At 35.4% G+C, this 15,960-nt stretch overlaps 1 protein-coding gene across 1 annotated transcript; it reads left to right on the top strand.

The window, feature by feature from the left end:
- Positions 1–2,483: 2,483 nt before the first annotated feature.
- On the top strand, positions 2,484–2,951 carry LOC132280893 (secreted RxLR effector protein 161-like). Its single transcript, XM_059782650.1, has one exon. The coding sequence runs from the start codon at positions 2,484–2,486 to the stop codon at positions 2,949–2,951; it is 468 nt and encodes a 155-aa protein (XP_059638633.1).
- Positions 2,952–15,960: the final 13,009 nt, after the last annotated feature.

Raw genomic sequence — 15,960 nt, 5'->3', positions numbered from 1 at the left:
ATTTGAAAGCCAAGTCTTCTGAAAGCTTCAAAATACGTTTTGGCTCCGGTGTAAATGCAAAAGACAAAGGGTGTTTCTATTGTCATAAGATCGGTCAATTTGCTAAAGATTGTTGAAAACGAAAGGCTGATCTCATGAACCAGAAAGAGCCTAAGAAATACACTAAGGAAGATCTAACTGCTGTAATCACTGAGGCTTTTGTCATTGGAACCTCAGTGGAGTGGTGGATTGATACTGGAACAACTCATCATATTGCAATGAATCTTAACTCTTTCAAAACCTACGAAATAGTGGGGGATGGAATGTCAATGTTCATAGGAAATTCTTCCTCTTCCAAGGTTGTGGGTAAAGGAAACGTGGACTTAAAGTTTACTTCCGGAAAAGTGATTACTCTGAAAGATGTGCTACATGTTCCAGATATTCGCAAGAATTTGGTGTCTGGTGCCCTCCTCTCCAAGCATGGATTCAAGATGGTTTTCGAATCTAATAATTTCATTCTGTCTAAGAATGGTGTGTTTGTCGGGAAAGGCTATGCTGCAAATGGTATGTTTAAACCTAATGTTGAAAATGAAGTAATTTCTGCTTATATTGCTGAGTCAATTGATTTATGGCATGGTAGATTAGGCCACGTGAATTTTAAGTCCATTAATTAAATGGTTAATGAGGGGTTAATCATAGTTTGTGATAAAACACATATGGATCAATGTGTGACTTGTAGTAAATGCAAAATTACTAAGAAAACCTTCTATTCGATAGAGAGGAAATCCACTCTATTGGAATTGATCCATACTGATGTATGTGAAATGGACTTTCTATCACGTGGAGGGCATCGTTATTTTATCACATTTATTGATGATAATTCTAGATATACCTATGTCTATACTTTACGATCTAAAGATGAAGCTTTAGACAAGTTCAAGGCATATAAAGCAGAAGTTGAAAAGCAGCTGAATTCAAGCATCAAAGTTATTTGATCAGATAGAGGAGGAGAATACATCAAGTCTGAGTTTCAACATCTATGTGAAGATGAGGGAATCGAAAAACAACTGACAGCCTCTTATACTCCTCAACAAAATGGAGTAGCTGAAAGAAAGAACAGAACTTTGACAGAAATGGTGAACTCAAAGCTTACCAGTTCGGGCTTACCTAAAAATATGTGGGTAGAAGCTTTGTTATCTGCTTGCCACATTCTCAACAGAGTCCCACATAAGAAAGTCAATATGACTCCATATGAAGTATGGAGAGGAAGAAAGCCGAATGTTAATTATTTCAGAGTCTGGGGTTACTTAGCTCATGTTAGACTACCATATCAGCAGACGTCGAAGATTGGTCATAGAGGCATTGATTGTGTATTTATTGGTTATTCAATAACCAGTATAGCCTACAGATTCTTGAATTTGGAGTCTCTTTCGCCTCATACAATCATCGAGTCAGTTCATGTAAATTTCTTCGCGAATATTTTTCTGAAGAGAGAAGGTAAAAATGAACATGATATTCCTTCAGATTCTAATACAAGGAAGAGAAAATCCTCTGATGCTTTAAAAGAACTTGAACCAAGGAGGAGCTCCAGAATTGCTAAGCCAAAGTCCTTTGGACCAAACTTCTATACTCTCATGATCGAGAATGAGCCTGTAACTTATTCTGAGGCGATATCCTCACATGATGCTCCATTCTGGCGAGAAGCAATCGATGATGAAATACATTCAATTATGTCCAACAATACTTGGATATTGGTGGATCTTCCTCCTGGTTGCAAGCCAATTGGTTGCAAGTGGATCTTCAGGAAGAAATTAAAGTCCGACGGAACGCTGGATAAGTACAAGGCTAGATTGGTAGCAAAAGGTTTCAAGCAGAAGAAGGAGATTGACTATTTTGACACTTTTGCTCCTGTTGCAAGAATTTCTTCTATCAGGCCTTTGATTTCCTTAGCTGCTATCAATAATTTGATAATTCATCAGATGGATGTAAAGACTGCTTTCCTCAATGGTGATCTAGTAGAGGAAATCTATATGGAGCAACCTGAGGGGTTTGTATTACCTGGACAAGAAAAGAAGGTGTGCAAATTAATCAAGTCATTATACGGCTTGAAACAAGCTCCTAAGCAGTGGCACGAGAAATTTAAGAAGGTGATGATATCTGCTAGATTTAAGATTAATGGAGAAGATATATGCATCTTTAGTAGATTTCAAGGAAACTCTGGTGTCATAATCTGCCTCTATGTTGATGATATGCTCATTTTTGGGACAGACATGGAAAGTCTCATAGAAACTAAGAAGTATTTGACTTCTAGTTTTGACATGAAAGATCTTAGCGAGGCTGATGTGATTCTAGGAATCAAAATCGTGAGGTTCCAAAATGGTCTAGCACTTACGCAGTCCAGCTATATCGAGATGATTCTGAAAAAGTTTAATCGCTTTTCAGATTCTGCAGTCTCTGCTCCAATTGATCCTAGTGTAAAGTTGGTACGTAATTAAGGTAAAATGATGGATCAACTCGAATATTCTCGAATTATCGGCAGTCTTATGTATGTAATGTACTGCACAAGGCCAGATATAGCCTTTGCAGTGGGTACTTTGAGTAAGTACACAAGCAATCCAGGAAAGGAGCATTGGAATGCTTTGCTGAGAATCCTAAAGCACTTAAAAGGTACTATGGATTATGGATTGCACTATGGCAAATTTCCAGCTGTAATCGAAGGGTACAGCAATGCTACATGGAACTCTGACAGAGAAGACTCATTATCTGTGACTGCCTGGATCTTCACATTGGGTGGAACAACGATTTCATGGAAATCAAAGAGGCAAACATGTATAACTTATTCCTCTATGGAATCGGAGTTTATAACACTTTCCTCTGCCGGAGAAGAAGCTGAATGGTTGAAAAGCATATTGGAAGATATCCCGATATGGAACAAGCCAATACCACCCTTGACAATATATTGTGACAAATAGCTGCAATGCTTCAAGCTAACAGCGAGTGTTACAATGGAAAATCTAGACAGGTGCGATTGAAGCACAATCATGTGAGAAGGATCCTAGCTGATGGAATTATTTCGAGAAGGATCCTAGCTGATGGAATTATTTCTACTCAGTATGTGAAGTCCAAATCAAATTTGGCAGATCCATTGTCAAAGGGCTTGGGTAAGGACCAAGTGTTCGAGACATCGAAAGGGATGGGATTAAAGCCTGTAATTGAATAAGTTGTACTGTTATGGGAACCCAACCCAGTGATATTTCTCCTGGGTTCAATGGGAAAAACAAGTAACATAACAACTTGTGTGATCACATCAATGTTCCTTTCCCTATGATGCGATGTGGTACTCAATCCTGTAACCGATGAGGTTGAGATTTAGATCTCTTAATGAATCTATAGATCAATTTTCGATTGGAGTGTACAGGATCACTCTTGATAGATTCACCGTATAATCAATGAGGAGGCTGATACATGAGTCTCTTAATGAATTCTATAGATCGGATTTCCGATTGGGGTGTACACAATCACTCTTGATAGATTCACCGATTTATCTTGCAATGAAGAGGGTGAGATTAAATTCTCTTAATGAGTCCATAATCGGTATTTGGTTAGAGTGTGCAAGGTCACTCTTGATGGACACACCGATCTGAGTGTGGAAGTAGGGCCGCTTCTATAGGATCCAGATAGGTTTGATCCTTAACGACACTCAAAAGTACGGATTCCGGACACATGGCCGAAACGTGTCAAGCTTTAGTACTTTATCTCCGAACAGAAGTATGTGTGTAGTATTTCTTCTTCATCAACGTGGTTCTTGGTTCAAGACATCGTTCACCAAGTTCCTAGATGAAATCAAGGATACTTACACTAGGTAATGGTTCAAGTCCAAAAGACACCATTATTGATGCACATAACTGTACCGATCAACAAAATGAATTTGAAACAAGTGGGGGATTGTTGGAGTTATGTGTTTCAAATTAATTACTTATTAATTTCCTAAAATTCCAACAGATGTCTTAATGAAGTTTTAGTAAACTATAAATAAAGTTTTCTTCATTTAATGTATTAACTTGCTTTAACTTATATGTTATTTATGAAAATTAAATACCTTCATTAATATTAAGTTAATTACATCCCCATTTCTACTCGTATAAATAGTAGGTTTACGAATCCTACAAAATACACTCTCTCTAAACTAGTTAGAATTAATTAAAAGATATTTGAAAAGTGTTTTTTTCAAATTATTGAGTTTGAGTGTGTGAGTTTCATATTTTCTGTTGATCGGATGGAGATAAATACACAGGTTCATGAAGAAGAAGTGCAACCTTCATGAACATACAGTTTTGATATCTGGGCTTAGTTGAATCCCGGAGATAGTGCTGCCACTTGTCTTCCGTTGCACGTGGGAGAGGCTTCAACTATCTTCAAGAAGCGATTACGTGCCTCTAAGCCTTGATATTCCCCGTTTTAATATATTGGTTCCAACATTTTAACTTCTCTTAATTCAATACTTTAGTTGGTCCAGCTGGTTCAAATGTAAAACTGGACAAAAGGTTTCATGGCATTTCCAAACAAGCCCTATAGAAATAAATGCAAAATTTATTTTTCTAAAAGTAATTCAAAACCCATTGTTCAAAATGCAATATTAGATTCCAGAAAAAACAGGTTTGATAAAATGGGGTGGTAACTTTGTACAGATATGTAGACTTGTGCTGAAAATGTCATACAATTATTTATTTATTTTTTTTTTTTTCACTTCCCAATTAGTAACATTTGGCTACATTGGACAATGTGGTTATGTAAAAAATTTGGAGGACTAGTAACTAATAAATTCTTAAAAACATTATCATCTATCAATTAGATAAAAAAAAAAAAAAAAAAAAAAAAAAAAAAAAAAAAAAAAAAAATTGAATTTTTATTTTTTATTTTTTATTTTTTAGATGCATCGTCTCATACTAATGAAAATTTCACACTCTGTTTTATTTACCGCACACGTGAAAATTCCGCACTCTTTAATTAATAGATTTATTTTTATTAGTTAGTTGTCTTATGCACACGATACAGGCATACAATAATTTATTGGTGGTGATAGATTTATTGTTATTAGTTAGTTGTCTTATGCACATGCGCACAATTATTTGTTGGTGGTGATAGACTTAGAGTTATTAGTTAGTTATCTTATGCATACACACAATTATTTATTACGTTCAAGTTGAATGTATTGTTTGTAGAATTGAAAATATCTTTTGAATATATTTTATGTGTTTATCGTCACATTTTAACGAAAATTTGAAAGCACTTTTATAATTTTATTACGCTTATGTATAAATGGCCTCATATTTAAAAGTTTCCTACGAATTTTTAAAATTTTAGAAATTTCAAGACTGACCCTGCCATTATGTGAAGTGCTACATTTTTTTTCTCCTGGGATGTGGTCTTCCTATGCCTTTCTACTACGCTCAATTATGTCTTTCTTTTTTCAGTTAAAGGCTAAGCTTTACGGCAATCCTTTGATTCCTTTCACACCAACTCAAGTACCCTTGATTTAATTGTCTTAATTTTTATTATCACTGAACAGGGCTGCAAGTTGGGCTGGCCCAGACCCAACCCAACCTCAACCCGAATCGGGTTGGGTTGGGCCAGCCCGAATTGTATCCAACATGGGTTATGGTCAAAACCCAGCCCGAATATTTTCAGGTCGGATTGACGGGTTGAGTTTTTTAAAATAATAAATTTTTTTTTTCAAAAATTATCTATATTATATAGATATATATATATATATATATATTTGATTATATTATTATTAAAAAATAACAAAATTTTAGGGCAAATTATTTCAGCCTCCCCAATCGCAGGTCTCATTCTCAACTCTCTCTTTCTCTCTCTATGCAACTGCAAACTACAAAATCTAAAAGAATCAAAAGTTCAAAACCCATATATTGTCAAATCTGTCTGCAAGAATCAGAAGTTCAAAACCCATATATTTTCTGATCTCGACGACGATGGTGATCGATAAATCACCACCACCACTCGCCGGAATCTGATGCCAACTGCAGAGCTCCTCCTCTGCCGCCACCCGAAGAAGAAACTGTCAAAGAAGTGCTCTCCGAGACACCAATTCCGAAACCACCCATTTCTACACAGATCGAACCCACCAACAACAAGCTGCCTAAAGTCGACGAAGCCAAGATCCAACCAATGGCTGTGATTAAACCAACAGATGATATCATCTCTGAGGTTTATGAGGTTTCAAACTTGTACAGTTTCAGCGAGAGTTTCTCGACGACGACGGTGACCGATAAAAGAGATAACGACGGAGAAGTGAAACAAAGAGTCGAGTGGTCCCCTGCGAAGGTCTCAAAGAGACGGTCGTCCTCTGGCGAAATCGTCGGAGCGAGGGAGAGGAAACACAGATCTTCGGCGAGGAGGCAGGCGCCATCGCCGGAAAGAAGAAGCAACATCACATCGAGGTCGGCTCAGGATCAGACAACCACGACCAGACGGCGCAATGTAAGGCCACCAAACGGTCTTCGGCGAGACCATGGTAAGGGTTAAGGCCGAAGGTCGATGTCACCAGTGACACGTGGAGAGGCTACAGCATCTCCGCCGCCAAGACACATAAACCCGAATTTAACTACGAACGGACGGTCCGGTGAGCGGTCACCGGTGAAAACCGCAGATCAAACCTGAGACTGGATGAGTCCCTTTTTCATGTTGGGGACATCGGCAGAGAGAGAAAGAGAAAGAAGAGAGATGAGAGAGAAAGGAGGGAAAAAAAAAAATTAATTTTGGGTTTTGGCCTGTTGGGTTCGAGTTGAGCCCGAGCCCAACCCAAATATGTCTAGGTTTTGACAAAACCCAACCAGAACATTAACCCGATTTGTGAATTGTATGTCCGGATTTCAAAATTTCTGGGTTAGGGTTGGACTAGGCTAGGATAGCCCACTCAAGTTGCAGCCCTATCACTGAAGTTAACTGCCTTGGCTCACTAATTTTATGTATGTAATATATATACATTGAAAACCGGCATCAGCCAATTATTCACTTTTTTCAAATTATTAATTCGGAATTTTTACATATAAGTATAGTTATGGATCCATATTTACAGTATTATATAGTCAAAATTTTATAGTTTCGAAAAAATGAATTTGACCTAATTGCCTAGGTGGACATAAACTTTTTCTATTTATTATTTTTTTTTTTTTTGCCTAAAATATCCTTTTACTCATCCCTTTCCCTTCCGGCCTTCTCTCTCCATCTCCACATCACCTGTGTCTCTCCATCATCCGCTGATGCTGCACCACCACCACGAAACCGCGATTAAAACTAGTTTCATACTATTTTGAAACTAATTTCAATTGGGAAATTGTAAAGAACAAAAACCCATCTATGGAATTACAAGTGAAAACCCATGAATAGAAAATCAATCAAAGCAAAAAAAGATAAATTTATAAAGCAAAACCAACTTGACTACGTGTTAGAGGAGACTCTTTATGCTGAAGATTTCCTTGTACATCAGCAATTCCCCATATATAGAGCTAGCATATGAGTGGGTAATAATGTAATGTTAAATTACACGTACAGTTTGGTCTGCAGTTCCCTACTCAGGATAATAGGCACAGTTCGGCCTGCAGTTCCTCCTCAGGATTATCATCACAATAGAAAATCGCTGCTAACCCCAATGTTGAAAGCACTTCATGGACGGCACTTTTCAATATTTTCTTCCACCAGGGATGTTTCTTGACAGTAGTATTCTGAAAGCTGTATGAAAAACTTAGCATTCCAGTGGATGCCACAGAACCCACCGTTTCCAAGGGTTCTGTACATTTGTTCCCCTCCACCTCATTGTATAGTCGATACAAGGAGTTCTGCACACGACCGATGTACATGTCCTTTTTGAAGAGGGGACGCTTGCAGTACAGCATGATGACAAGCGTGATCCCTCCTTCTTTTGTCATCTCCGACTCATTTATGGTGAAACTCATGGAGCTGTCCCACGCCGGATTTCTTTGCCTCTCCTCGTCAGCTTTCGTTTTGTTCATTTTTTTTTTCCTCACCGAAACTGCATGATTGTATACATACATATATATATATATAATCAAGCCCCCCCCCCCCCCCAAAATAAGTTGAGCATTGGATGTAGGGGCGGCAAATGGTCGGATCGGGTCAGGTTTGGGTTGGGCTGAAAATGGACGGGTCAACATAGGTCAAGATTCATATTCAACTCGTTCAGAACGAGTTAAAAATGGGTAGATTAAAAATGAACAGGGTCAACCCGTTATAACCCGTGAACTCATTTTATTATTTTTAAAATTTTTTAGACATTTATAAATATATAAAATTATTTTTTAAAATTGATTGGGTTTATATATATATATATATATATTGGGTTTCTGAAGTTGGGTTTTCAAAAGCAAGTTGTCCCTATCATGCATCCAGATTTCAGAATCTCACACACACACACATACATACATACATACATACATACATATATATATATATATATATATAATTGTATATGTAACCACAGTTCTATATATATAATAAATAAATAATTATTTTAAAAAAGGAGAGAAAGGGGACGCAATTGGTGAAAACGAGAGAGAATTGATTCGAATCGATGACTTTGAAGCTGATATTGATTCAATGGGTGCCATTGAGCTGGTTGAATGCGAAGAGTTGTTTGACGACATCGAAATCGATAGGGCAAGCGATTTCGCCGTCCTGGAGTTGATCGACGACGTGAATCCAGGATTCTCGAGTGCAGAGGAAGAAGCCGACCTTGTCGGGGTTGGTGCAGATGTAAGGGTTAGGGTTTGAGAGGGAGATTTGGGAGACGTCGAGGTCAAGGCGATCGTTGTGGGTGAACCTGAATTCGTCGAAGGGGATGGTGGATCGGTCATCGAAGCAGATCTCTTTGAATCAAATCTCTGCGACAGTGGTGGTGGTGAAGAAGAGAGCGACGGTACGTAAAGGTGAGGAGAGAGAAGAATCGTCCGGAATTGGCTGCCATTGTTAGCGGTCTCTCACTTTCTCTCTCTAAAATGCTCAAATGTTATGGACCAAGGAATTTTTTATTTTTAAATTATTATTATTTTTTAAAAAATTATTTATAATTATTATTTAATTTTTTAAAATATTTAAAATTATTTTTTAATTATTTATTTTTTTAGAAGAAATTTCTAGAGAAAGAAACTTAGAGAGAGGGAATTGATGAGAAACAAATTTAGAGAGAGAGTTATGAGTGAGAGAATTTTAGAGAGAGAAATGAATTGAGTGCAATATAGAATAGATGTGTGTTGTGTGTTTATCATGTGATGGATGAAATATGGGTTGAATATAGTTAACCATATTCAACCCATCTTGATTCTCAAATTAAGTGATTAAAAATTACTCAACCCATCTTGACCCTCAATTAAATATGGTTGACTCATAACCATTAAAAAGTGGCGTATATGAGCGGATTGATGGTTCCTAACTCATTTTGCCACCCCTAATTAAATGGTCCTGATAAATATGCATGGTAAATTTATTTAACTTTTATAAAAATAATAATAAATAAATAAAATGCATGGTAGAACCTTTAAAGTTGTAAACTCGCATGTTGGAATTTTCAACTGCAATGACCGGAAGATTAGAAGCGGAGATGAAGGTGATCATGAGCAGCTTGTGTGAACTCATGGTGGCCAGTGTCGGCATGTCTAGCCTGCTTAGCTCAAAATGTGTTAGAATTATGTCCATTGTAACACTAATAACTAGTAAATGTGAAATTTAGTGAAGCACAAATCATTTCAGACAATAATGTCTTATACAGTAACTTGAAGCATAAGCGTACGTGTTAAGAATAAAAAAAAAAGAAGAAGAAGAAAAAAACCATAATTTTAAAGCCAGAACATGACATTTCAAATTGAAACACAACCATTTCGATCTGTTTCTTTATTATTTGTGTAGCCATACAATTCATCGAAAATTGAGAGTGGGTCAACACATTTGAGAGCAGCTATAAGATTAGGATTTGAAGAATTAATGAGCTCATTTAAAGTCATTTTGGATTGCATGTTTTAAATGTAAGAAAGAAAGACATTAAATGGGAGTCGTTTGTTGGTCTTATTGAGGTGTAGAGTTGAGTTCGAAATGGAAGAAACAAACCTTTCTTTTGAGAGAAGCCGGTGACGGTGAGGTAGACAGACTGACTTGAATTGAGTGAGTGAATACTACTGGGTTTTATAGGGCATGCAGATATATTTGGGGTAAAATAGTAAATTTCTTTGATTTGATCTCTCAACAGTCAACAAACCGTTATTCAAAAAAAAAAAAAAAAAAAAAAAAAAAAAAAGAAGAAACAATCAACACATGTTTAAGAGAAAAGTATTTGGGTTTGCTGACACCCTTTGGGTTTGCTGACACAAGGGTAAATGGTTGCCGGGTTGTCGGAGTTGGGTTTGTTTGTCTGTTTCTTTATAGAGTTTTGTAGAGTTTTGCGATGGAAATGGATTTAATGTATCTGCGTTTTTTGCCGTCTCTGGTGCTTGCACTGGTGTGTTTGGTTCTCTCTTCGGTGGTTGTCCGGTGATTTTTTCGGTGGGTTCATCCCTGACGTCATGGGTGACGTTTGGGTCTGATTGTTTCATGATAAAAATCTTACAGAGAGAAGGATGCTTTACAAGTATGATTTAAATCTATATAAAGAAGTAATCTTTAGCCATTGGCAATAAGCAAACTAAGGCGATGTTTGGTTGACTGAGAAATAGTCTTGATCAATTATTAACCATGTTAGATGCAAAGAATTTCTTGCTCATGTCAATTTTAACAGCTCTTACTTCAATACTTTAGTTGGTCCAGCTGGTTCAAATGCAAAACTGGACAAAAGGTTTCATGGCATTTCCAAACAAGCCCTATAGAAATAAATGCAAAATTCATTTTTCTAAAAGTAATTCAAAACCCATTATTCAAAATGCAATATTAGATCCCAGAAAAAACAGGTTTGATAAAATGGGGTGGTAACTTTGTACAGATATGTAGACTTGTGCTGAAAATGTCATACAATTATTTATTTTATTTTATTTTTTTCACTTCCCAATTAGTAACATTTGGCTACATTGGACAATGTGGTGGGAAAACCATGTGATCGATCACTTTCAGATTCCAGCTTATCTACGAGGAACAAAAAAAAAAAAAAAAGTTTGAATTTGCATAATAAAATGTACATACAAATGCTCATGATCCAATCTATTCTCAGGCATAAATTATTGCTAGTGAAGTAGAAACATACACTACAAATCAATAATATTCATTATTGGTTCTTTTTTTTGGTTCTTTCATATTATATTAAATGCTTGGCTCCACACAAAAGACATAACCCATGTTGCCATTTCTTGTTTTGTGGTTCTAAAACGAATCAAATTACTCAAACCCCTTCCTTGAGATCTCTACCTGGTTAGAGGCCAATTTAGGACGGGGTCGTGATAGTTAATTAAATTTTAATTGCAGCAAAAAAAAAAAAAAAAAAAAAAAAAAAAAAATGAAAAAAGAAGAAAGATGGTGATTAGTGGATTTTATAATACTAGGCCATAATGTGGTTATGTAGAAATTTGGAGGACTAGTAACTAATAGATTTTTAAAAACATTGTCATCTATCAATTAGATTTTTTTTTTTTTTTTTCTTTTCTTTCTAAAAAATTGATTTTTTTTTTTTTTAAATGCATCGTCTCATATTAATGAAAATTCCGCATGTTGTTGTATTTATCACGTTAAAATTCCGTACTCTTTAATCGATAGATTTATTGCTATTAGTTAATTGTCTTGTGCGCACGGTACATACATATAATTATTTGTTGGTGGCGATAGATTTATTGTTAATAGTTAGTTGTCACACGGCACAAGCGCACAATTATTTGTTGGGACGGATAAATTTATAATTATTAGTTAATTGTCTTATGTACACTGCACATGTGCACAATTAATATTTGTTGGTGGTGATAAATTTATATTTATTAGTTAGTTGTCTTATGCATACACACAATTAATTATTTATTAAGTTCAGTTTGAATGTATTGTTTTTAGAATTTGAAAACATCTTGTAAATATATTTTATGTACTTCTCGTCTCATTTTAATGAAAATTTAAAAGTACTTTTATAATTTTTTTAAGCTTATATATATATATGGCCACACATTTGAAAGTTCCCTACGATGTTTTGAAGTTTTGGAAATCTTAAGGCTGACCCTGCCATTGCGCCAAGTGCTACATTTTTTTCACTCCCCGGATGTGGTCTTCGCATGCCTTTGTACTCCACTAAGTCCCCTCTCTCTCAACCACATTTTCAACATAGTTTCTCACGCTCAATTCTGTCTTTTTGTTTTTCGGTTGAAGACTAAGCTTCACGGCAATCCTTCGATTCCTTTCACACCAACTCAAGTACCCTTGATTTAATTGTCTTAGCTTTTTATTATCACTGAAGTTAACTGCCTTTGTCTCACTAATTTTAAGTATGTAATATATATATATACATTGAAAACCCGCATCGACCAATTATTCACTTTTTTCGAATTTTAATTAATGAGGAATTTTTACATATAAGTGTAGTTATGGACCCATATTTACAGTATCATATACTCAAAATTTCATAGTTCCGAAAAAATGAAGTTAACCTAATTGCTAATGTGGACATGAACTTTTACTATTCATTATAATTTTTTGCCTAAAATATCCTTTTACTCACCCCTTTCCCTTCCGGCCTTCTCTTTCCATCTCCACATCACCTTTGTCTCTCCACCATCCGCTGATGTTGCACCACCACGATGAACCACCATTAAAACTAGTTTCATATTATTTTGAAAGGTTGAGTGCAAAAAAACCCCATCTACTATCGATATAGTGCAAAATAGTCCATGTGTGGTATAAAACCCTCTTATACTATCAATATGGTGCAATTACGTCCCTGTTCGCATAAAAAAACATTAATACCCTCTCTAATATAAATTTCTAAGTTAAGTGCAAAAAACCCCCCCTGATATATAGGGTTTGTGTAGAAATAGCCCCTACTTTTTGAAAATGTGCATTTTAGTCCATAAAATTCAAAAAATGTGCAAATAAGCCCCCTTGACCATTTTTTGGTCAAAATTGACATAAAATAAATTTTTTTAAAAAAAAAAAAAAAAAAAACATGACATTTTATCCTCATTTGAAAAAACATATACTATATATATATACACACACACACACACACACAATACCATAATTTCCTCTTAAAAGAATCCATATTAGACCAGGCCGATGAGTGTTTGTACAAAAAAAGTAGTTTCACTGCCCTCGAGTTGAAGAAAGTAGGACCCACAACACCCTTTTGGGTCCCTTGAAAAGGTAAAGTGAGCAAATGCATGCAATTTTTAAATTACAGTGATTGTAATTTCCAAAAATAAAAAACAGTGATCATCTTTAAAATTTATTATAATTACTATATAAACCAATTGCATTATTTGTTGGAAAATTATCAGTTAGTTTAACTTTACCGTAGGTAAAAATAAAAAAATAAAAAAAATCCACTTTACTGTAATAATCAAGAGAAACAATGTTCTATTTTTTAATATATCTTTAATTTAGTTCAGAATTCATTAGTAATTAATTTTTTACAATTTTGTCATTACTTATTGAATATCTTAAATATATTTATTTTAAGGTTAATTATCTTAATTGGATAATATTGAAATTTGAAACTATAAGTATAAAATTTATGTGAAAAAAAAAAATTCAAAAAAAAATTAAAAGTTAATGGTCTTAAATTAATAGGAATTTTTAAAATTTTTAGGCTCCGTCTAGTTAGATGAAAATTAGTAGTAGTTATATTATATATTTTTTTAGCATGAATTTTTTATATTGCTTAATTTTTTTAATATTATTTCATTTATATTAAAGAGGGTATTAATGTCTTTTTATGCGAACAGTGGGGTAATTACACAAAATTGATAGTATAGTGGGGTTTTATACCACATAGAGACTGTTTTGCACTATATCCATAGTAAAGGGGGTGCAAAATAGGGTTTTTAAATTTATTTTATGTCAATTTTGACCAAAAAGTGGTCCGAGGGACTTACTTGCACCTTTTTTTAATTTTATGGACTGAAATGTATATTTTTAAAAAAGTAAGGACTATTTTTACACAAACCCTATATATCAGGGTTTTTTTTTTTTGGCACTTAACCCTATTTTGAAACTAAGTTCAATTGGGAAATTGTAAAGAACAAAAACCCATTTCTGGAATTACAAGTTAAAACCCCATAAATAGAAAATCAATCAAAGCAAAAAGAGATAATTAATTTATAAAACAAAACCAACTTGATTACGTGTTGGAGGAGACTCTTTATCCTGAAGCTAGATTTCCGTGTACACCAACAATTCCCTATTTAAAATAAATAAATAAATAAATAAAAATCCCGGAAGCAACCAACAAATTTAACTTAATCAACACAAACATCAACAACCCATTATCAAGATTAGACTTCTATTTTCACTCATTCACTAATACCAACTCATAGAATAAGAAAATTAACTAAAATGATGCTCAACGGAATCGTCCTGTAGTTTACAAAAATGTGTCTCTTATGCTATCTTCAGTGTCGTTAGATTGGTGGAAGCTACTTGTCGTTGCCGAAGAGAAGCTCACCATTGTGGTAGTCGTCGTGTGAGCTTGTTGTCGCTGAAATGAAGCTTGTTGTCGCCAAAGTTCAATGGAGCCGCAAGCACCGCCATCATTTTCATGTCGTGTACTCCTTTATCGCCGTCTCTGACCTATAACTAGTCCATTCTTACAAGTTGCAACAGAGAGGGAAAGGTAGCGTTTGTTTGGGGGTGAAAAGGTTAGGGGATAATAAGGTAATTTGGTTCAAAAGTAAAGGGGTATTTTAGGCAAAAATTTATAATGAATAGTAAAAATTCATGTCCACATCAGTAATTAGGTCAACTTTATGATTGTATGCAATATGTCTTCATGCCTTATATTTCCTTTTTCAAAACTATGAGACTTTGACTACATGATACTGTAAATATGGATTCATAATTGCACTTATATGTAAAAATCCCTTTTAATTATTTACCAAAATTCTCTTTCAATTATTTAAGGTGTGCATATATTATCCGAGTGGTAAATGACCCGACCTTAAAATACTCTTACCCAATTGATCTTTAAGTTGAATTTCCCCACTGCCTAACTAACTACTAACTACTAGGGCTAATATATATAAATAATAAATATGGGGTAAGTGCAAGAAATACCACTGAAGTATACCTTTCATAGCACTTTTACCCCCTATTTAAATAGATGTGCAAAAAATACCCCTATTCTTTTCAATTTGTACGAAAACACCCCTCAATTAATATAATACCCATTTTACCCTTTTACTCTTCCAAAAATGCTCCTACTAAACCTTTCTTCTTCTTTGTAATGTCCCAAATACCAAACTATGACAGTGGTGACGGATCTAGCAATGTGGACTGGCGAGCAAGGTGGTTCTCAGAAGGGTCTGAACGACAAGCACAGCGATAATAAACCAGCGAGGATGAAGACAGCTGACGAGCAAAGAGAAGCTCGCATAGAACTGATGGCGGTTCGCGAGGGCACTGAGCTTAGAACAGCGGTCGGCGAGCAAGGGGGAATCTCGACGAGTGGTGGCGATGGCAGCGAACAATGATTCCGGCGATAGGATGTGGAGAGGACTGGTTCGACCGTGAGCTTACAGCCGACGTGAACTAGTTTCACCAACCGAAATGAGGCATTCGGCGAATTAAGCACAGTGCCAACTGAAATCTCTGGAGTACAGAATTGCCTCCAAATGGATTTTCATGGGGGATTTCAACAGTCTTTTTTTGGAATTGAAGCTTGGAATGGAACTACACTGAGATGGTTTTATGATGAAGACAAGGGTTGGGGCTGAACCGAATCTCAATTCAAGGAAAGAACTAAAAACGGGTGCTCTTTACCAAAAACAAAACAAC

The sequence above is a fragment of the Cornus florida genome, unplaced genomic scaffold, assembly GCF_030987335.1.
Source record: "Cornus florida cultivar Cherokee Brave unplaced genomic scaffold, ASM3098733v1 CherokeeBrave_3.0.0_Hap2_Chr11, whole genome shotgun sequence".
In the NCBI taxonomy this organism is placed as follows: domain Eukaryota; kingdom Viridiplantae; phylum Streptophyta; class Magnoliopsida; order Cornales; family Cornaceae; genus Cornus; species Cornus florida.
The sequence above is the reverse complement of the archived record's forward strand: the minus strand, read 5'-3'. Positions and strand labels throughout refer to the sequence as shown.

What these genes read in the sequence shown, in the direction of transcription:
- LOC132280893 (XM_059782650.1), top strand. Translation starts at nt 2,484, where the DNA reads ATGGATCAACTCGAATATTCTCGAATTATCGGCAGTCTTATGTATGTA.